At 38.0% G+C, this 24,437-nt stretch overlaps 1 protein-coding gene across 1 annotated transcript in view; it reads left to right on the top strand.

The window, feature by feature from the left end:
* LOC145993910 (uncharacterized) overlaps positions 1-24,437 on the top strand; it is a 54,165-nt gene that overhangs the window by 23,231 nt on the left and 6,497 nt on the right. The window contains exons 8-12 of the mRNA XM_083129822.1: positions 1,832-1,985; positions 6,376-6,764; positions 8,371-8,697; positions 12,336-12,417; positions 16,083-20,096. Coding sequence (XP_082985948.1) covers positions 1,832-1,985; positions 6,376-6,764; positions 8,371-8,697; positions 12,336-12,417; positions 16,083-20,096 — 4,966 coding nt within the window. The remainder of the gene's footprint in view (positions 1-1,831; positions 1,986-6,375; positions 6,765-8,370; positions 8,698-12,335; positions 12,418-16,082; positions 20,097-24,437) is intronic.

Consider the following 24,437-nt stretch of genomic DNA (forward strand, 5'->3'; position numbering starts at 1 on the left):
ATACATGTTGACTCTCCCTGCATACAATCTCAAGACTAATAAATATATTTTCTTTTATACACAACAGTGCTAGACTATATCATCATTAATTATTTGTAAACGAACTGTACAGGGTGGATCAAAAGTCACTATCTGCTATCCATATATTATTATTATTATTATTATGATAGAAAATGCAGTACTCAATTCAGAAACTATAAGTGTGTCCGTAAAATAATGGTGGGTTTTTAAACTGTCATAGTTTTGGAACAAAGCATGGTAGAGAGATGAACGATACGTCAAAGCAAGGAGATACTCCCCACGTTTCTTAGCTGTTCAGTAGACTTCGATGTGTGAATCCTTAGTTGCCTGCAGATGTCAAGACATTAGTCAGTCTCTTCCCATACACGACAGAGAACATCCGGCGTGATGGACAAAACAGCTTCAGCGATCCTTGCTTTTAAATGGTCCAGATTTTTAACTTGACATGAAAACACTTGTGTTTTGACATAACCCTACTAATAGAAATCCATGGGTGTAAGGTCTGGAAACCGTGGGGGCTGGCAATCCACCCTCCTCGTCCGACCCATCGCTGAGGAAATGTTTCGTTAAGAAAATACCGCACGATTGTGGAAAAATGTGGAGGAGCACCATCTAACTGGAAAATGGAACTCTCCGGTATTTGTGGCACCGCATACCCTTGTAACATATCCAGGAAGGTGGTCCCCGTTATTGTTTGTTCAGCAAAAAAGAAGGGACCAATAACTCTGTCTCGTCCAATAGCGCACCACACATTCACTTTAACACTTTCACGCTTATGTTCCATAAAGGCATGTGGAGGTTCACTACCCCATATACGAACATTATGACGATGTACTCGTCCCGAAACATGAAACGTTGCTTCATCACTGAAAACAGTTGTTGAAAAACTCCTCATCCTGCTCTAATCTCTCCAGAATGTCTTTATCAAAATCACATATTTTAACTTTGTCCTCATCTTTATAACATGTGAAGTTTGTACGCCGTGAAACGTAACCGTTTTTTAACATCATGTGAACAGTTGTTTTCGGAATGCCCAACTCTCTAAAGCACTTCCGCACTGATTTCTTCGGGCTACACAAAAAAACTGTTCGCACAGCTTCAATTGTTTTATCAGTAACTGCTGGCCTTCCTGGAAGTGTTTGCTTCAGTAGGCTGCCTGTTTCTCTGAGTTGTCTGTCCCATCGGAGAATTATATTTTTATGGGGAGGGTCTTCATTGTATACACGCCGGTATTCACGCCTAACACGTGTAACTGACTCAAACTTAGCAAGCCACAACACACATTGAACCTTGCTCTGCACCGTAAACATGATGACTAAGTAGCGAGGATGACTAACGAGCTTGCGTGTTCTTGTGTAGGTGTCAGCGCTTAAGCTTTCGCATACATAAACTTGGGGAGTTTCTCTTTGCTTTGAGGTATCGTTCATCTCTCTATCATGCTATGTTCCAAAACTATGACTGTTTAAATCTCCACCATTTTTCTACGGACACACTGTATTGAAATAAGAATGTGAGGAAACCAAGTACATCAGTAACACAAGTCGCCACAAGTTTCCTATTAACTGCAGCATTCGAAAAACCTGACTCCTAACCACGGAATTAGTATGGACCTACGAATTATTACCACGCAACTTATGTGAGAGAAATAAACATTCCAGTTAAACTACGACACCTCCTTGCGTGAAAATCGCTTCAGAATGATGCGTTCTTGCACTATAAATAGCACACGCACGTGCGTTTTGGTCCGCGGTGTGCATTATGTATCTAACGTTTTCTTTCTAATCAAATTGTGTGAAAATTTCTACTTCAGGAATGGGACTCTGACATGCCAAACGTGGATTCCGGAAGATATGCTTACCCTTGCAAGGACTCTGGGTCAGAGCGTTATGGACGAATGTACCCGGTGACCCCAAAAATCGTAAAGAGAGCAAAGAACTACATTAGGAACTTGACCGTCGAAGGAGGTAAGCTCTAGTGGTTGTGAATAAGGAACTAGAATCAAATAACGCTATCTAGTCTTAACCAATTGTTTATGATTCAGGGGTGAAAATAAAATAGTGTCCTTATATAGTTGTGGCATTTTGCAGTAACCCTTTTATTGCACCGTACCATGAAGAGACAAAACAGGTATGGAGGTAGATCTCTATGCATTCTCCATCTCAGCCGCGTACATCCGACCACCTACTTGGCAAACACAGAACCCCATTATGTACAGACTAGGGAAGGCCAAATTCGGATTAAAATCCGGAATCCGGGTAGCAAAAACGAAGAATCCGTATTTCGGATAAAATACGGATTTCGGACGGAATTTGTGGTCAGTGATGTTTGCATTAGTATTGTACAAAGTTTCGGCCAAACATGCCCACATTGCTCGATGACTCCTTATCTGCCGTAGCAGTTGCACAACAGCGATATTTTGATAGATTGGACAAGTTCACGCTACAGTATAATGCACAAGCAGTTTCTGACGACGAAAGAATATAATCATTTGCATTTGCTTCATGAGAGGACATTCTTCGGAGATCAAACAATGAAATCGTATACAACACAAAATGTCATATATATTTCTTTCTGCTTACGACCAAACTTTTCTTGCATTCATGCATGGGTGGCGCGGGGAAGAAGGTGCGAAAGGGTTTTTCAGCACCCCTTAATTTTCGTCCGTATCTGCCATGTCACGTTATGTCTAACTTACTATAACTTTGTCGTCACATTGGAGTAACACCGCTGTCATTGTAGACAACAGACAATGATCCTTATCTGAAAGAGAACCCGCATTTGCTTTCCTCTATTGGCGGGGGGGAGGGAGTCTCTACACTTATTAGTCGCTATTGTCCTTCCTTCCTTTCTTCCACCATTATTACTTTTTTTATATAAAAAATTCCTTTTTTAAGATAAAGTATATATGGTCATTGGCCTGCAAAAACAAGCCTTGTTCGTTTAACATTACAAAACATTTGCTTGTAGTGGCCAAAACAAACAAATCTGAAACAAGTCACTAATAGTCTTCAGTTTCATTGACATATTTTCATAAAAGCCTATTAAATGTTCATTGGTATTTGATATAATGGTTATAGAATGCATGTTTTCTTTATTTTCAACATCACACCCCGAAAATTTCATTCCACGCCCCCTCAGCACACCTACATGATTAATACTGGCGCTGCCGCTGCTTTCGTATCATACGTACAAAAAATATTCAGATTACATCTGACTGTTGCGGAACTGATCTCATGTAACAACTTTTTGTTAACCTGTACCAATTATTTTATGGTAAAAAATGGAAACATAATGTAGTGCAATCATTTCATAGAAGAAGGGAAATCTGCTATATTTCTAAGCGCAGTCGGCTTCTTTCATGCGCAGCGCTAGAAATTTTTGATCTTCTGGGCAGGAGACAAATACTGATAAATTAGGGTTGATTGATATAAAGTTTGAGTTTCACAAACAGATATTCCCTCGCCCTCTCCCGAATTCCTTTGTAAGTCTTTCACCTTTTATCATTGCTGTTGTACGTCTTATTTTCCCCTTCCACCATTTTTCTCTGCTTCTATTACCCCCTCCCCTCTCTCTGTGTTTTAAAAGACACACCTGCGTGCACGGGTAATCCGTTCACCAAATCTTCGGATGGAAATTCTCTCCATCCCCTCCAGTCTAGAATAAAGTAGCGAAAGTAACCGATGTCGTCACCTGTTGTAAAGCGTCTTAGCTATCATTTCTATCTTTCGATCACACTTTAAACTGTAGGTCCCGTTCCGATTAGCCTTACTGTGCATAAAATGGACTTAAACCACCAACTCAATCAATCTATCTTTCCTGTGTGAATCTTGATATTACTTCCCTACTTCTCTCATTTATGTGTCCCTTCCCTGATGCCCTTCAATTGCTAAGTATGTACTTCGCTTTGTACGTACAGGGGATATTCTATCTTATCCATATAAATTAAGAAGAAATTTATCATAGCCCATACTTTATTAGTTGAACGACATATTTCATTAATTGATTTGATTTATTTGTTGTATTTAACTTCGCTCTTCTTCCACTTTTGGCTAATCGCGAGGATGAGGATGAATTGTGATAAGATGAAGCAGACGAAGGGACAATCACAAACACAAATGGGCTGGTCACAATACCACAAAAGAACTCCACGTAGGATTGTACAATTATTGAAAATATGGATCAAAATCCGTTTTCCCTGCAAAATTCGCTTTCCCTTTATAATCCGTTATTCTTCCAGAACCTGCTTTGCCTCCGTAATTCTTCTCGCTCCGAAATCCGGATTGCCTCCGAAATCCGGATAGCATATTTTCCAATTCCGGATTTCGGATTTTTTGGCTATCCCTAGTACAGACATGATTGGGAGAAATAAAATCCCTCTTGGATTCACCTAAAACATAATGTAACGGATTTTTTTTTCTTGGAATTGAAACAGCTAAAACTCGTTCTTTTCGTATTTATTCCGTTACTTTAAAAATACGTAGAAATTACATAGTGAATATCTAAATTATTATATGTAAATGTTTTAAAATTAAATATTGTATCGGAGGAATTCTTATCCACGGAGAATAATTTCCAATTCAGTTTAAAACATTGGTGTAACAATTACGCTAAACGTGACTATTTTTTTTAACATGATAACAGGGTGGATAAAAATCATGATTTTCATTTAAAAAAATCATTTTTGTTGATTTGTTTTATTTAAATCGGATTTTTTTTAAAAAAATCAATTTTTTAGAAAACACGCTTAAAATTCATTGTATGTTTTTTGGCCCCATACATAAAGATATATGTCTTTTATGGAAAGGATTTTTCTAGTAAACGGTCCTGTAAAATATTTGAACAGTTTTATAAAAGCAAATTAAAAAAATATAAGTAAATATACATTTTTCTGTTTCTGATACAGTACCTAGTATGGAAATGCTTGTTGAGTGCGTTATTAAAACTATAATAAACTTAAGTAATTTCCCTTCAAGTTAAAATAAAACATTCTGAATATACTCTAAAATATTAACTTAAAATATTAACTTTAAAATTTTAATAATCCTTGTAGCTGCATTTTGGAAATTTTTTTATTGGTAGTTTGAAAAATACCAGCTGCCATGTTTATTTACAGTTTATGACACTATTTATTGTTCAACATGGTTAGTATTTAGTAAATTTTTCTACACAAAACGTTTTCAATTTTTGCCTATAAAAATTATTGATTTTTAAATCAAGAGAAATGTGTGTTTACATTATCCTCTGTATGAGCTTCACACCATCAGTAAATGTATTTTGTTTTTTTCCCCCCTTTTTTTAGAGACTAATAAACACCATTCAATGATCATGAGATTACTGTATTTCCACCAAAAGTGATTCTGGTATATACAAAATAATTATGTTCATTATTCCATAAATTATTTATTTCAAGTGATTTAAATCAGCATTTCTTTTAAATCACCTGATTTAAATCTTGATTTAAATCGCGATTTAAATCAACTTGATTTAAATCAATCCACTTTGCATGACAATGATTGAACTTTATATACTTTAACCAGCTGATCGTTCTTGTCGTTGCGATTAACGTAGACGTGGTAAGACCTCACGGGTTCCGGGTTAGAATCCCGGACATAGGTGTTTTGTATGAACGTCCCTTCATCAATTTCATCCTATCAATACTCATTCTTATCGTTGCAATTATCCGAATGTGGAAGAAAAGGGACGCTCAACAACAAAAGTAAAACATCAAATCAAGTAATTTAAATAGAAAGTTTGCATTACAGTGTACGAACATATTATTTTTCGATTTTTTAAAGCCATATTTTCACCAAAGTAAACAGAAATACGTATATGATACTACGACCATTGCATTCAATATAAGCACAATGCACTAACGTCTGCCAGAACAGATATCCAGGCGGTACTCTCATCATCATCGCCAAACCTTCTGTAGAAAGTGTTTGTTGTCTTCGATGCAATCCCACAGGAAGAAATCGCACTCTGTATGGCCCGGCGACCGTGCGACCATGTGCTTCAGCAGGCTTGGTGAGAATATGAATACCGCCTGGATATTAGTCCTGCCACACGTTTGATACAAATCGAATTAATTTAAGATCTATTTGAAACTGCAAATATTGCTGCCTTACATGATTGTAATATAATGTATTTCACTTCAGTATTGGTGAAAATATGACCTTACAAAATCGACTAATAATTTGTGCTCACCTTGTTAACTATGATGTCCAATATGTATAAATATGAAAGATAAAATAATATTATTGAATAAATCTCCTTAACATTCTTCGAACAACGGCTGTAATTATGTTTTTTTTACCGTAATTGAATTATAATTTTAACATAACTGTTTGGTAACAGGCAGCAACATAAAAGCCGCGCTGACTCGTGCTCTGAAGATTGCGAAGCGAGCGAAGTCCAAAGGCTACGACGAATTCTCTGGTAAGCAGCAGGCAGAACCCGTCATCATTTTCTTGAGCGCCGGGAAACCAAACGTAGGAGCGGATTCCGTGAACGACATCTTGGCGTCTCTGAACGGCGCCAACGAAGTGGAGGGAGTCCCTATTTTCAGCCTCGTCTTCAGGGAAACCACGGGCTACGACCTCATGAAGCAGCTGGCGAGGGAGAACAGCGGAGTGGTGAGAAACGTGTACGAGGACCTGGACATCGACCTGCAGCTCAAGGGCTTCTACGACGGCCTCTCCTCCGTGGTGGTGAGCAACGCCACCTTCAACGCCACGAAGCTGGAGGTAGGTGGATCATGTTGAGCAACTTCCTCATATAAGTGTGGGTCAGGGTTGGCGAGGTGGTACTCACGTCTTACACTAGTACTTGCATTTATAACATAACATAACATAACATAACATAACATAACATAACATAACATAACATAACTACTGATTTAACATAGTAACATTTGACTTTTTATTTTAAAATTAACAGATTTTGCTTCCAATACTGAAACAAAAGTTTGTCGTTATTTTAATTTCACTCCAAAAATGGTTAACACTTTAAATTGTTGACACATATTCGGAACGAAGTTTTTTTTACAGCCTTTGTTTCATTTCTGCTACTTCCAACTGCCATACATAAGAAAAAACATAAAAAAACGTGATTTGTTTTAATTTTAATGTTTGATTCTAGTTTCTTTAAGTACTTTACGATTTTTACGTATTCTACGAGCTTTTACGCGTAATTTACGAGTCATGCAGAAAATCTTTTTTAACGCGTAATTGCACATCACTACTGTGGGGTTAACAACTTTCTCTCGTGGGTGCGATTGACTTTAAGTCATGAAGTAGATTCATACGTCATCTCCAGAGAGGACTGAATGACGATCTTCAAATTCTCTTACGTTAATTGGCAATTCATTATTAGTGTTAAATACCTCGATGCTGATTTAGGATGTCAAGGAAGGACCAGCAAGATTAGTTCAGGGGAGTACAGTATTAGTAAAGCAAGAACGTTTCCAAGTTATGAATCGAGTGTCACAAAACTTTCTAGTTATTATAAAACTATTTTTTAAAACGTCAATTAACTTTATAGTTTGAACTGTATGAAATTCGTTTCTCCTGAAAAAATCACGGATGGAAACTTCTTGGGCAAGATTAAATAATATTGCTGTTCATTATTTTCAGTAACCATCCAAGATGTGTTAAGAAACTACATATACAATGCTGACAATTAGGTGGATCTGATGAAACCATCTTAAATTTACACATGGATTTTATTGTTTTAGTGTAACTATTTTTATGTGTCACAAATAATGTAGTATAGTTATTGTTCTTGATGTTATTTTTTGTAATCTCTGGAAGTTAGCTTACCATAGATATATAAACGTTCAATATTTTAGCCCAGTTTTGATGACATCGAATATAGTATATATATCTTGCGACACAGGTTGTTACAAGGATTACAATGCTGTTCTTTTGATAAGGTGGAACAATTTTTAGTGACGGAATATGATTGGATTTTGTTAAAAAATGTTAAAAATTGAATTATGAAATTTCATGATTTTTCATAAATACTTGGCAATATACAAATAAGTGTAGTGCTTGATAATAAGTGAAATCTACTTATTTAAAATATTCAAAACCTTTTTTTTACTTAATAATAAGCGAAGAAGATTTTACCATTACTGAGAATCATCTTGAGTCTGATGTTCATATTTTTGCGTCTTTTATAAAAATAGTATATTTCTTCTTTGATAAAAAAACATTAATTTTATGACATAAATATGTGTTGACTCTCAGAGTACTATAACTTGCAGCTTTTTAAACGAATTTCATAATGTCAACAAGAAACTGCAAGTACTCAAGTTCCATTCATAATTATCTTAATTGTTCCACTGAGCAGGGCGAATGGAGCTTGATAACCAGGACCCTGTACGACTACGACGACAGCTGGCAGCAGAAGTACATCCAGAGGAAAGGCGACCTCGACTACCAGTTCCAGGGGAAATCCAACTTCGAGAGATCTCCCCCAAAGGTGTCCATCAACAACAGCACCCGGAAGATCGGCTTCAAGGAGCGCCTCTGGGCTTTCCTCACCATCAAGCGGATACTGGAAGACGACGGGACCCTCAGAAGGAAGACCGAGGACGACGACCGCTCCGAGAGGCTGCCACGTGACCCGAATTCCAGCCAGTCACCACGAGAGAAGGCTCTCAGGTTGGCACTGCAGGTAAGCATTCCCTACCTTGGTCTTGACGAAGGTGACATACATAGCACATGCTCCGGCTCGGTTTAGCACTAGATGCACAGAAGCTAATTAAGCCCTAGTACCACTCACTGGAAGTGTTCCCATCTAAATACACCTATTTCAGGATTTGAAACAGGATACTATTCTGAAATTATCAGTTACGATTATACACTTCGATTTCATCAACACGTGATTTATTGCTGTTTGTCAGAAATATGAAACAATCTTGGAGAATGGTCTGGAATCATTGAAAATAGTGAAAATCTTTCGAATTGCACTTCGACTAGAGCGTCAAATACGATCCGTAGATAAAACTTAGAACACATTGCTTTTACCGCTTTTTAAACGTATATAGAAATCCATAAAATCATAAAAATCACATAGCATTTTAAAATATTCTTATACTTATATTTCCACATATTAGAATAACTACAACAACATCCGGCTGACATTCAACTTCCATGATTTGAAACAAAGAACAACGAATGAAGAAGTGTAGCAAAGAATACTACATTATCGAGTCCTGCATCCTGCTAACTCCAATGGTAGTTTAATTGGCGCAATTAGCCTTCCTGTACATAACGTGGACTTAAAACAAATAACTCAAACTCAAACTTTATTGGCGCTTTCGAATTGCAATTGGTGACAAGCCTGTTTAGGGACTTTTCGGATAGAGCCTTATTATCTTATTAAGTTTTTTCCCAGTGATCTGTCTCTATAGATCGATACTGTCACTTCGACGTTCACAATTTATTGTTTTACTTATCCTGACATTAATCATAAATACATTTCTGTCATTTTGAACTATTTCAGATTTTTTTCCAAAATTCCATGGAAGTGTACCATACAATTAAATTTGATTGGTTTGATTTCATTGCTGGGCGAGATTCAGCCTACCACCTAAACCCAACAGTACAGATTAAAATACTGATAATATTAAAGATTTCAACGAAATGAAACGACAAGACAATACAATCAAAATAAAATCAAGAGACAATTGAATAACTAAGTAGGCCAAAATGTCCATGTGCAGCTTCCACTTAACCTACCGCCATTCATTGTAAGCTTTCGGTTGTTCTAAAACTACTGAGAGTATTAACTTAGTATCTAGTCATCTAAAAGAGCCCCGAACAGCAGTTGGTTCTTATATATAAAAGTTGCAAACAATATTATGTCCTAATAAACCTAGATTATTCAATTCACAGTTTCATAATACACTTTAGATAATATGCTAGTATATACCATGAAAAAAATATGATTCATACAATGACCTAAAAACATCTACGCAGCATAATGTATTAACACAGAGGCACCGATTTATTGACATCTGACTACTCAATGATTCTTATCACGTACAACATAACATGATTTCAAACCAAAACGCAGACCAAAATTCTAACTTCTTATAATCGCAAATAGATGTATTTGGACATAGATGCAAGAGAAAATAATAATTTTAATTATCATCATGAAAAGATTGATATAGAACGTTACGTGGGGAACTTATGTCTTCTCTCCGAAATAACCCTGCTAGCATTTCTGCTAGCATTTCTGCTAGCATTTCTTGACCTACCGTAACACATAATTATATAGGTAGAATTCATTCGACTTGCTTTCAGAATCCCTATTTCATTTCTACAGTAATATAATCTGTGTTGACAAATTGCTGACCCCGAAGTTAACTCTTCTTTTCAGGGAAGCGAAATAATTTTGTGGGTACGACATCAGGGAGATCCATCAATGATCATGAGTTATGAGATGTGTAAGGAAATTCTCTTATTCCTTAAGGAAAAATCTCAATTAATAAAAACAAGACAGGGCTCGAACAAGCTCAGAATTTACTACGAATCGCTACGAATATTTCTAGAGGCAAATTATCCTTGATCAACTGGTAACGAACTGTTGTTGGTTCTTCAGTTAGGAAAGACCAGTACTAGAATGGTGATTACAACTCAAGTGACTTTCATATTTTTTGTTTTGTTTCTTCATTTTTATCAGACATGTAAGTGTCGATTTTTTATTTTCTTTTACTGCTAAAGGGTGTCTGTCTGGAGTAGTTTTGCATTAATAATTAATAAAGTATTATTATTATTTTTTAAGATCGTCTTTTCACATAAAAACACCACATGCGTAATTTCTTTACAATGTATTGTAGTTCAGAAATAAGTTACGAGTTAAAGTAAGGAGTCTATACAACAGAAAATATCTAATTTATCATACATTAAACCCTCCCCTCAAGAAGTCAAATCTCTCCTCAATTCTTTGCCGTTGTGCCGTTCTTTAGGCCCCGATGAAAACTTCTGACTCACTGGCTCAATCTCTGTGTCTCTTACCAAACAAGTGTTTTTTTTTATGCAGCTGTGTTTCCTGAACAGTTCAAGGGTGCCCATGTTGTACAGATCTATAAATCTGTAGAGAGATATTCAGTAAAATCTTATCGACCAATCTGTCTTTTGTCACCTCTCTCTATCATATGTGAGAAAATGATCAAAGACAGGTTGCTAAAGTTCACATCCCCCCTTATAAATACTGCTCAGCATGGTTATCTTCCAGGAAACTCTTGTTTGTCCAATGTATCGTTATAACTTCCCCATGCTACTCAGTCTATCTCAAATAATTCTCAGCTTGACGTTATATATTTGGACATTTCAAAAGCCCTCGATAAAATTAATCATAATCTTCTTCGTAAATTACAATCCAGTTCTAATATCATGGTAAACTTCTATATTTGCTAAAAGACAATCTGCATGCACGAGAGCAGCTTGTTATCCTTTCTGGCTCCTCTTCCAGCTTTCTAACTGTCCTATCAGGTGTTCTCCAGGGGAGAACCTTAGGCCCACTTTTGTTTCTTCTTTACATGGATGATCTGTCCGACATAATGTCTTAACTTCCCATAAATGTGCTTCTCTTTGCCGATCACTGTAGACTCTTGAAAGAAATTTCATTTGAACGCGATTCACTAATCCTACAACAAGCTCTTACAGAACCACTTGCGTGGTATCGCCCGTGGAAACTTGAATTGAACCCTCAGAAATGGTCCTGCATCACCATTTCCTTAAAAGAGTACAAAGTGCTTTCTCTTTATAATCTCAAAAACGATCTCATCAAAAAGGTTTCCTCTCAAAAAGATCTTGGTGTTAACATTGACGAAAAACTAAACTTCAATCACCACATTACATATAATAGTAGATGAGACCATGCGTCTCCTTGGTCTTCTGCACAGGTTTCGTGAAATACAAAACGAATCGTCCATTAACATAATTTTCAAACCCTTTATCTCCCCCATTCTTGAATACTGCTCCCCAATCTGGACTATAACATCTAAAACTAATCGATCCAAAATTGATTCTGTCCTCATGTACATGTAACACTTTTTTCTTTCCCATCTTGTATTGTCTTGTTTTGTTGTTGTTGTTTTTGTTTTCTTGTTGCACAGTTTCAGTATAAAATGGTCTCTTAGCATTGTATCTGAAACTTTAAGTAAATAAATAAATAAAAAAATATTATACACACCTTATGAAAACAGTTTTCTTGTAGTGTTCTACAAATGAGGAAAATGCCACATGTGTTTCTTATGAAATAACAGATTCAATAAAAGAATGGAATTTGTTTTCTTTCAGTATTCATTTGTGACTCCTCTCACATCTCTGGTGATTGTAAATCCTAATGACTCTCTTGACAACAGAAGCAAGAAGTACAAACGTAAGTAAATACTAGCAATTGAATCTTTCTTCTTGATAACTACAAACAGAATACTTCATTAATATGCTTATTAAACGAAATGTGTAAATTGATTCTTCAAAATGTTTGAAAGGGAAGAATTTAATATTGGAAACATAGACGCCAGCAAGGATTTTCATTAAAGAAATTAAATGAAACACTTTTGCCAAAAAAAATGCTTAATATGACGTTATCGTATTTCTGTAAGATCTGTGCCAGTCCCTTTAAAATAAGTATAGCAAATTACTCTGAATGAAATTTTACATGTGACACAATATTTTTCGGACCTCCGTGGTGGAATGGTTAGCACCTACGACGCCAGTGGTTCCGTATTCGAATCCCGTTCATAGCATGGTTCTTCTGTTTGAGTGTCTCTACATTAATTTAATCATCTCAAACCTCATCGTCATCTTCGCGACTAGCCAAAAGTGACAGAAAACGAAGTAAAATTAATCTAATCAAACATATATAATTAATATTATGTTGACATTCATTATGCCTGAAGGAAGCATGCAGCCTTTACCCACCTTCGAACGCTTATGTTTAGAAAGTAAAATAACAATCGATGTTCACCACTAATATAAATTTCCAGTAAAGAAGTGAGAGGTTTACACTATGAATGTACAATGCAGGGTTAGAATAGAAGCACCTGAGATTTTTAAGATAATGTTAAACTGCTTCAGTTAGCGAATGTTTTCTGGTGTTTTCTTAGACTTTGAAATATGTGATTACTTTTCGTCACGGTCTAATATATCTGTTACATTAAACTTATGTTTTCAAACTGTAAATCTTAAAAGTAACGTTGTTTAAGCAAGCCATTGGTTCGTTATTATGAATACAACATTCAACGCAGTGTTGCAAACAAAAGCGGAACTGAGGGCATTAACCTTGGACGGGTTTCCTCTCTACTCCACTCGTATTTGCGAACTAAAAGTAAGTCAGTAGTATCATCTTTTATATTTTGTTGGACATTAGGGAAGCATTAGAAATTTTCAATCTGTTCAACCCTAAATAGCAACAGAAACTATATATATATATATATATATATATATATATATATATATATATATATATATATATATATATATATATAGTATATATATATATATATATATATATATATATATATATATATATATATCGGAACGTTTTTATCATAAATCCAAAAAAATAGTTTGGAAATTACTATTTTCCTTACAAATACACCTCATCGAAGATTTTGATTTTGTTATATATTTTGTTATTTCATCTCAAATCATACATTTTAGTAATAAATGTGCACATTAGAATTACAAATTGAGCTGAAGAAATGTCCATAAATAAATTATTTTCATTTTCTGTTGATTTGTTACAATATTGCATGTTCACAAACAAACACGGTATTTGGTAAAATATTTTAAATGAGGAAATTACTACAATTTTCGAATCAAAAATCGAAAATGATAGAGACTTAAGGTTTTCGTTATTTGAAAGCGTGTTAAAAGTATTTCTAAATACACATTAGCAAAAGTATTTATGAAACTGTTTTTCAACAATAATATTTAAAATGAAAATGCAAAAAATATTTTTTTTTAAGGTCTATCTTTTTAGAAATTGGAAAAGCATAGCTGGAAATGAATTTTGTAGCCATTATAAAATATTTAAGCTAGACTATTAGAAATTCCATTTTGGTACAACTCCTTGTTATGTGGAGAATTCTTTGTTAATAATTTTTAAGAAATACATTTTGTATGTTTTAGAAATTGTTTTCTCAAAATTTCTGAAAATTTTGCATAGTTTTTGGTTATTGTACCTGAAGGATGTGCCTTCAGATTTGGCAATATTTGTGTGTGTAATCATGGATAAATTTTTCTAAAATGTCACCCATATTCCATATTTCTTATCTCTAGTTGTAAAATATATTACACTGGCAACACGGTTTCCGATTGCTGCTGATCAGGAAACCTGTTGACATGAAATATATTAATTATTGATAACACTTAATGTGTATGTGAGAGACAGAGAGAGAGGGTAGAGGGAGAGAGAGGGTTGAAGAGAATGGGAGAGTTAGACAGAATGAGAAAGAGAGGTGGAAAGAGAGAGAGAGAGAGAGAGAGAGAGAGTAGTGGAGAGAACCTACTTGAAATATGGTCATTCCCTAACATTTCGATCACCCCTTGAAGCATCACCATTTGTAGAAATATTAATAATTTAATAACTTATGTATATATCCTTCAAGTGTTCAAAATCGACAATTATTAATTTTTCAGGCTTGCATTTAGATTTGGCGGTCATTTTTAATTAAGCGCGTGCGGTGATTTTTGAAGATTCAAACGTTTATGAAAAAGCTAGAACTTCCGTTCTGAAATTGAAAATGTAATGATTCAGAATCAATTTTCTCGAGAAATATGTTTTTTTTAAATTTTGTTTGATACTGTATTTTCGCCCATATTAGTAACTTCAATGCTATACTACGAGATTAAAGGTTAAGTACGAAAATTGTTAAACGAATGACATGCCTGAGCCCTCATTTTTCTATAATCTTCCCAAAATTGATAATTTTTTAAAATGCACGTTTACCGGATCTAACGCCTTAGGATTCCACCTTTAAGAATATTTCAAGGAAATGTCATATGCACTAAAAATCTGTGATATTGACCATCTGAGAATTCTGTGATGCTATTACACGTCACAACTTCTGAAATGTTTTGTGTAAGTTGGAGAAACGTCAACGAGTGTACATATATCAACATGGACAATATTTTAAGCACATTTTATAAGTGGAAGATGTACGTACAACTCGTTTCTGATTAAATATACGTTGAAAGAAGCTTCCGCACTGCTGAAATTCTAGACTGACGTTTATGACATTCAAATAATAACAAAACCTCTACATTATTTTCATTTTGTACAAGTAGTTCACCAATCAAAACCTGAAACACTCTACAAAAATTCATACCAATATCAATTTTCACATCAATGCTAATTTCCGTATTATATTTTGTTTCTACCGTTAAGATATCCCCAAATAAGAACTCTATTAGAACAAAGGAACTATTAGATATCTATTGGGTGTTATGAATTACATAAGAAATATAGATTAAGTTTTCCTGTTTTTAATTAAATTATTGAGAAATATTCTATTTGGAGATTGGTATCATGGTCTAATATATCCAGAATCTTGAACTTGCCGTCGACATTCCTTTTTATTCTGTCTCAGTTGTCCAACTTTTTCGTCGAAATGGCAAGGACAGTCCAATATGAACCCGCTTAGACTTATTCGTATCGTGAGGTTAGTTGCTTGCACAGAATTGCTATTGAACTTCAACATTAATCAACCTCTGTACAATGCGGGAGAGGAAATTCCCCTTTCGCATTTCGCTAGGCCATGCTATACTAAACTGGTAAATGTCAAAAAAGTATAAATAATAAAGTTAATTTGAAAAACATAAGGGTCGAAGGTTTTAAAAAAGCAGAAAATCTAGTATATATTTATGTGGTATAAAATTAAATCTTTCAAATTTTAATAATATTTGTATGATTCAGATTTTAAAAATATGTTATATATTTGAGTATCATGAAATTAATATACAGAATATTTATATTGTGCAATTCTGGAAATATGTGTGTGAATACGAACTTGAAGTGATACTGAATTTTCATTTCAGAGTCCGGTAAGCGCAGCCCTTATGGAACAAGTTTCCTAGGCCTAAGTGCGGCAGCAGAAGGATCAATGCAAAAGAAGGTGAACGAAGAGCTTCAAGGAATTGAGAGTCTATTGGAAGGAAGCGACCCATTCCCTGCTGTCACTAAATACAGAGATCCATCCGGCGATGCATTTGATCCATGTCGTTATAATCCCAAAAAACCTAAATTATACGAAGATGATGATATCCGAGAGAGGACTCGACATCACCCAAAAGTGCCGAAAGATGAAGATGGCATGACTAAATCTTCAGAAGAAAATAGCAGTGAAGAATTTCAACCAAAGCTTCAAAAAGGAAAAGCATATCCAAAATCCTACGAACCCATGAGTGGACAAGGATTGACTGCAAATGCAGGTTCCAAATCTACAATACTTGGTGGACATGGAAGATCTCCTAAACTAGGTTCCCAATCAAACACACAAGCTGGAGCCTTTGGTAATCCCCAATATGGAGGAAATCCTGGAGCAATTGCAATCTCTAATGCTGTAGTCACTCAAGGTGGACATAATATGCCGTATGGTCCCAGACCTCCAATACCCAGTTACCCTGGATACCCAGTTAGGCCGTCGGGCTACTTAACACCAACAGGCCAGCAGTATGGAAACGCTTTGTACGGAAAATATCGCGCTCCCGAAAATGGTCCCTCATTTGGACCTTCAGGACTTGCATATCGCCCATATGGAAAAGATCAGGGGGAATCAGCAGCAGCTCTAGCGAATGCATTGACTGCTGGACAACCAGATGGAGGCACAGCAACGGCAATATCGAATGCTGTTGTAGGAGACGATATGAATAGAAATATACCATCTAAACAATCAGCTAAAGCACTAGCAAAAGCAGCAGCTGAAGAGAGGAGACGCTCTAGACAAAAGGAGAGTGCAGCAGCAGCAGCTGCTGCAGCCGCAGCCGTACAGAATGAAGAAGATGACATCGGTACACTGCAACGTAGGAGACCCAAGGGAACAGCCACTGCATTATCAAAAGCAGAAGCAGAAGAAAATTCATATGAGAGACCGTCTAGATCTAAAGCCATAGCATCATCACTTGCAACTGCTACCGACGACGAAGAGATTCCCCGCCCAAGACCTAAATCAGCAGCAGGTGCTGCCGCAGCAGCAGCAGCCACTGCACAAGACGATGAAGACGAGATCGGTTCACCACATCGTAGAAGACCCAAGGGATCAGCCACTGCATTATCAAAGGCAGAAGTGGAAGACAATTCATATGAGAGACCGTCTAGATCTAAAACCCTAGCATCATCACTTGCAACTGCTACCGACGACGAAGAAATTCCCCGCTCCAGACCTAAATCAGCAGCAGCCGCTGCCGCAGCAGCAGCAGCCGCCGCACAAGACGATGAAGATGATATGGGTACACCCCAACGCAGAAAACCCAAGGGATCAGCCAGTGCATTATCAAAGGCAGAAGCAGAAGACAATTCATATGAGAGACCGTCTAGATCTAAAGCCCTAGCATCATCACTTGCGACTTCTACCGACGACGAAGAAATTCCCCGCCCAAGGCGTAAGTCAACAGCAGCCGCTGCCGCAGCAGCAGCAGCCGCCGCACAAGACGATGAAGATGATATGGGTACACCCCAACGCAGAAAACCCAAGGGATCAGCCAGTGCATTATCAAAGGCAGAAGGAGAAGAAAATTCATATGAGAGACCGTCTAGATCTATAGCCCTAGCATCATCACTTGCGACTGCTACCGACGACGAAGAAATTCCCCGCCCAAGGCGTAAGTCAGCAGCAGCCGCTGCCGCAGCAGCAGCAGCCGCCGCACAAGACAATGAAAATGAGATCGGTTCACCACGTCGTAGAAGACCCAAGGGATCAGCCAATGCATTATCGAAGGCAGAAGCAGAAGACAATTCATATGAGAGTCCATCTAGATCCAAGGCACTAGCATCATCACTTGCAACTGCTACAGACGACGATGAGATTCCCCGCTCCAGGCCTAAGTCAGCAGCAGCCGCTGCCGCAGCAGCAGCAGCCGCCGCAGCAGCAGCAGCCGCCGCAGAAGACGATGAAGATGAGATTGGTTCACCACGTCGTAGAAGACCCAAGGGATCAGCCAATGCATTATCAAAGGCAGAAGCAGAAGACAATTCATATGAGAGACCGTCTAGATCTAAAGCCCTAGCATCATCACTTGCAACTGCAACCGACGACGAAGAGATTCCCCGTTCCAGGCCTAAATCAGCAGCAGCCGCTGCCGCAGCAGCAGCCGCACAAGACGATGAAGATGAGATCGGTTCACCACATCGTAGAAGACCCAAGGGATCAGCCACTGCATTATCAAAGGCAGAAGCAGAAGACAAATCATATGAGAGACCGTCTAGATCTAAAGCCCTAGCATCATCACTTGCAACTGCTACCGACGACGACGAGATTCCCCGTTCCAGGCCTAAGTCAGCAGCAGCCGCTGCCGCTGCCGCAGCAGCAGCAGCCGCCGCAGAAGACGATGAAGATGATATGGGTACACCCCAACGCAGAAGATCCAAGGGATCAGCCAGTGCATTATCAAAGGCAGAAGCAGAAGACAATTCATATGAGAGATCGTCTAGATCTAAAGCCCTAGCATCATCACTTGCGACTGCTACCGACGACGAAGAGATTCAACGCCCAAGGCCTAAGTCACCATCAGGTGCTGCCGCAGCAGCAGCAGCCGCCGCACAAGACAATGAAGATGAGATCGGTTCACCACGTCGTAGAAGACCCAAGGGATCCGCCAATGCATTATCGAAGGCAGAAGCAGAAGACAATTCATATGAGAGTCCATCTAGATCCAAGGCTCTAGCATCATCACTTGCAACTGCTACAGACGATGATGAAATTCCCCGCTCCAGGCGTAAGTCAGCAGCAGCCGCTGCCGCAGCAGCAGCAGCCGCCGCACAAGACGATGAAGATGATATGGGTACACCCCAGCGTAGAAAACCCAAGGGTTCCGCCAATGCGTTATCAAAGGCAGAAGCAGAAGACAATTCATATGAGAGACCGTCTAGATCTAAAGCCCTAGCATCATCACTTGCAACTGCTTCCGACGACGATGAGATTCCCCACCAAAGGCCTAAGTCAGCAGCAGCCGCTGCCGCAGCAGCAGCAGCCACAGCACAAGACGATGAAGATGAGATTGGTTCAGCACATCGTAGAAGACCCAAGGGATCAGCCAATGCATTATCAAAGGCAGAAGCAGAAGACAATTCATATGAGAGACCATCTAGATTCAAGGATTCACGTGCAAGATCAAAACCTCTTCATGTGCCTAGAGGTTCTGCCGTTGCACAATCCTTAGCAATAGCAGCAGAGGAACCATATGAGAGGAAAGCAAGAAGGAGACCAGAGTCTGCTGCTTCTGCTGCCGCCGCTGCAGCAGCAGCTTCCGGCGAAGAAGATGAACCAAACAGAGGTTTACGACCTCGCGGTAAGCAAAATGAAAATTCTGCCGCAGCCGCTGCCGCTGCCGCTGCAGCATCAGGTGAAGAGAACGAGGAACCAAGGAGGATATCACGACCACGTGGTAAGCAGAGTGCAAATGCTGCCTCATTGGCTGCTGCACAAGAAGAAGGTGGTTCTTACCGAGGGCCAGTGGCTGGATCACAGGCTATAGCACTTGCAAATGCGGTATCAGGCGATCGACCATACAAACGAGCGCCAAAGTCGTCTAAAGCAGCCGCTGCCGCCCTTGCAGAGGAGCAACCTTCGAGGTCAAGGGCTAATGCAGCAGCCTTAGCTGCCGCAGAGGAGGAGCGTCCATACGAAAGACGACCAGGATACGGAGCAACGGCAGTGTCGGGCGCTTTCTCGAAGGCAATGCGAAGGAAGCAGCCTGCAGGATATCCATCGGGCGGTCAAGCTATAGCAGTATCAAAGGCAATCGCAAATCAAGGAGAAGGTGATGGTGGTGACGCTTTTCTGAATCAACAACCTGGTCGTAGTCGCCCAACCAGTCGGAAGGCGAGAAACCAGCGTGAGTATTAATATTTTCAATTTCGTTTAACTTCTCGAGTTGATTTATATCTCCCACTCTCTATGTCTTACTTAAACTCCTCATGATCGTTTTACTTTTGTGGAAAATTACTGTAATGTGGCCTGCATTACTGGATACATTTTTAAGTAATTATAAAAGCAAATTAATGTATGTTAAATTATCTTAAAATCAGACATCGAAGTATTTAATAGCAACTTCTTGTCGCTCTATTTGAATCGCTTAAACAAATTACTTTACAAACAATAAATTGCGTTTGGGGAACCCTTGAGTGAAATTCTTATTCATCAATGTGTGCAGGAAAATATGTAATTTTTCTCACATTTGATTTTTTTACGTTAGAATTTATGACAATTCCTTACAATAAGTTTATCAAACTGAATATAATTTTTTGGTTATTATCGTTATTTACCTAATTGAATGTTTATCTTGCTTCGTTTCTTCTTAATTGATTCTGAATTTAAAAATATATAAGTTACTCATTTTAGTTCGATTTCGGTTAGCAATTCATCTGTTTATTTGTATAGTTTTCTTAAGATGGAATTTACGGAACCCTCTATTTTTTTTGTCTACTTGGCCACTTGTATTCAAATATGTTGAACATATAAATTGAAGGAAGTACGTTGTTTTCCGAGAGAAATTACATATCGATGTATACATTTACATGTATTTACATGTAAGTCTTAGGCAGAAAAATAGAAACATGTTGAAACAAGAAATTATCTCGTCAGCGTAAGACTTTTCTTCCACGAAAATCTAAAAAACAATTTCTCATATCATTCGTTCCATGAATGTGATCAGCGCTGGTAAGCAAAGCACACGAAGAATTTGTTTTCATTCATTCTTTTCAATGGTGTAGGAACTTTGTAGACATGCCTACATTACAGAGCTAAAATTTATATTGCATATTGTAGTCACTCTGTCACGCTTCTCCTCTTCCACTCTCAAACAAGGGACAGGGTCCTGTATAGAAGAAGGTGCATATTATCGTCTCATATCACCACTTCGTTTACTAACCATTGATTTTCCTTTTCATTTCCACGAAGCGTGTGCTTTGCCCATAACAATATCATCAAATATTCATTCATAGAATATTTGTATTGAACAATTTTAATCTATTACCAGTAGTTTCCACTGATTGAAGTTCTTGCCTCTGTGCGAGATGTGTCGGACTTTTCTTGGAGGAGCTATAAGCTCCAGATGAGAGAAAATGTTGAGGATTTTTGCACAAGACACATTCCTGGCGCATATATCACTTATGAATGCATGCCTCTTCTTACATGGATAAGTTTCGGAATCCATAAGTTTAAATATTATGCAATTGTTTTGCAGTATGCTTCCACATCCCCTTACAATACCTTTATTGGGTGAAACATGATAAATTCAAACTATGATGTAATAGCCCTAGTTCGCTGCACTTTTTGACTCTCTTTACAGTCACGCATCTAGTTGGTTACAAAGTGCTACACCGAGCCTTCTACATCGTTGATTTGGTGTCACATAGTGTATTGGTGTCTGCAGCGTTTGAACTACTTTCTAGAGCCAGGGCTCGAGCCACCCCCCCCCCCTCCCGAAAGTTTTCGGTTTACACTAGATAACATGAGGTTCTTTGTTTCTTGTGGTGTGAAATAAGATAATGTGACGATAATATAAAGAGAAATAATTATGGAGGCAATACGGAGAATGTTCTGTAACCCTGTTATTGTTAATAGCGCGTATCCAAGGTGGGAATCAGGGGCTCGAGGCCCCCCTCCCCCCACATACACCTTCAGAAAATGTTTCTGTTTACACTAGATTAAATTAGGACTTAGGCTTCTTGAATAATGTGATGAAAATTTGAGAGAAATAATAATCGAGAAAAGACGGAGAATGTTCTGTAACCCTGTTATTGTTACTAGCGCGTATCCAAGGTGGGCATCAGGGAGCTCGAGCCTCCCCCTCCAGGATTTTTTTCAGTTTACACAAGATAAAATTAGGTTCTTGTCTTCTTGAAAAATGTGACGATGATTTAAGGAGAAATAATTATCGAGGCAATACGGGGAATGTTCCATAACCCTGTTATTGTTAATAGCGCGTATCCAAGGTGGGAATCAGAGGGCTCGAGCATCTCACCCCACCTTCAGGATTTTTTTCTGTTTACATTAGACAAAATTAGGATTTTGGCATTTTGAATAATGTGATGATAATTTGATAGAAATAATTATCGAGAACAGACGGAGAATGATCTATAACCCTGTTATTGTTACTATCGCTTATCCAAGGTGGGGATCAGGTGGCTCTAGCCCCCCTAGGGATTTTTTTTTATTTTACACTACATAGAATTAGTTTTTTGTCTTCTTGAATAATGTTACGATAATTTAAGGAGATAAATACTTTTGAAGCCAAGACGGAGAATGTTAAATATCCCTGTTCTTGATAATATTGCATGTAAACATTTCTTGAGCTTTCAGTGTTGTTGCAGCAAACTTGAGCAACTTGGAAGCTGCACAGCAAAGGAATCGCCACACGTAGGGCGATTCGTTGTAATTTTTAATCTCTGGAAGGCCCGAGAGGAAATGTTCTTGAATAAGAGGAGTCGAACTACTGGCAATATTTATAAATCGTTTATATGCGAAACGTTCTAGAATGTAATGAGGATATAAATATAAATAGAACCATTCCTAAATAGAAAATATTTGACCGAACCTTGGATCCAATGAGAAAAATTACATTGTCTCTGACATCATTTCCTTTTATGCGTCCAATTCAAGAACTTGTTCATGATTTATTTGATCGTGTACAAGGTGCTTTACTTTAGTCTCCAATACGAAATGATAAAAAACTTCTGGTGAGTTGATTTTTGAAAATGTGTCCGAGATAAACAGTGGCGTGTCCAGGATTTTCGAAAGGGAGAGGGGTTACGCATACTATTTTTGGTGGTCAGTCCCCATTTTGCTATCTTTTCCTGTCTTTGACGTTCTTTTGGAAAGAATACTGGATCAAATGGGATTATGACCCCACCAACCCTCCCTTGGGCACGTTACTACAGATAAATGAGTAAAGCATTTGATCATATTGGGAGAAGAAACATTAGATGTGTTGGGAACAGAAGGGTTTTCACTGTGCATTAATTGTTTCGCGTTCCAGCTGTATTCTAGAAGACTTCCTTTGTTTCGTGGCTATATATGAAAAAGACTGCGGAAGCTTTAAGTTGTGACAGACAATTTTGAACACTTGCGAGTGCTTAGGCCTAAATGTGAACAATTTGGTGGTTTTCGGCTTTTATAAGAGCTGCAAACATGGGAGGACAAGACACATAACTGGTGTTCAGGCTCGGATCAGAGAAAAATATTCGGGAACTTTCTGCGTCCAGTTCGCAGCCCACAGTTTGAATCTCGCGTTGTCGAGTGGATTGTCCATCCCGTGCGTGTGTAACAGCTTGGTAAAAACACTTAAAGACGCCACAGATGTTTCGATGCCTGATGAGAAGAAATGGACAAACACAGATACTGAGATGGTTCCAGCACACAATGTTAAGGCATGGAAACAGTGGAGTTGAGTGGTAAAAAATGTTCCGATTTCACGTTCTGAATAATTTGGCAGCCTTAAACAGTGGCGACGATTTTGGAGATAGTTGCTTCCCCATTTTTTTGCCTCCATACTATGGCCTCTTAATGCTAAGCCTTCTCTACCAAGATAAACTTAACTTTCCTTGCAGCCCCTTCCCCCCCAGCCCGTTTTGGAACCAAAGTGCCACCACTGGCCTTAAGCATACAAATGGGAAGTTATATCTATAACCCTTTTAAAAAAATGTGTTAAGCCACCCTCCCCCCGAAAGGAATTCCTGGATACGTGCCTGTCTAGAGCGGCGTACAATATGGTGTATAGTCACGTGGTATGTGCTAAACAATCAAGTTAACGATGAAATCAGCTAACAGGCTTTTGTTGAATTTCTTGGACTTGAACACCGATATTCGCCTACTTCGTTGAATGCGGTTTCCTTGCACCAGCTTGGCACGGGGATACACCTGCACTACATCTTGTGTCAAAAAGTGTAACGAACCAGAGAAGGCTAATTTATTCTCGTTGATTGGCACCGAAGACTCAGGGTTGGAGGAGACCGAGCTTAGATATTAGTTTTTCTGTGAGTGTTACGTCATCAATTTCAGCAAATACTTATTCAACTTGAAGATTGCGATTAATCTAAATATGCAAAAAACTTGCACAAGTAAAACACGAATTTTTACTCTTAGTATTATATACTTGTATATGAAGTTTCTATGTTGTAAAACCTTGTTTGTTTTTACAATATGTACATAATTTGTTTACGATTGAAACTCTAAC

This window comes from Lepisma saccharinum, chromosome 10, assembly GCF_977018435.1.
Source record: "Lepisma saccharinum chromosome 10, izLepSacc3.1, whole genome shotgun sequence".
NCBI classification, from domain to species: domain Eukaryota; kingdom Metazoa; phylum Arthropoda; class Insecta; order Zygentoma; family Lepismatidae; genus Lepisma; species Lepisma saccharinum.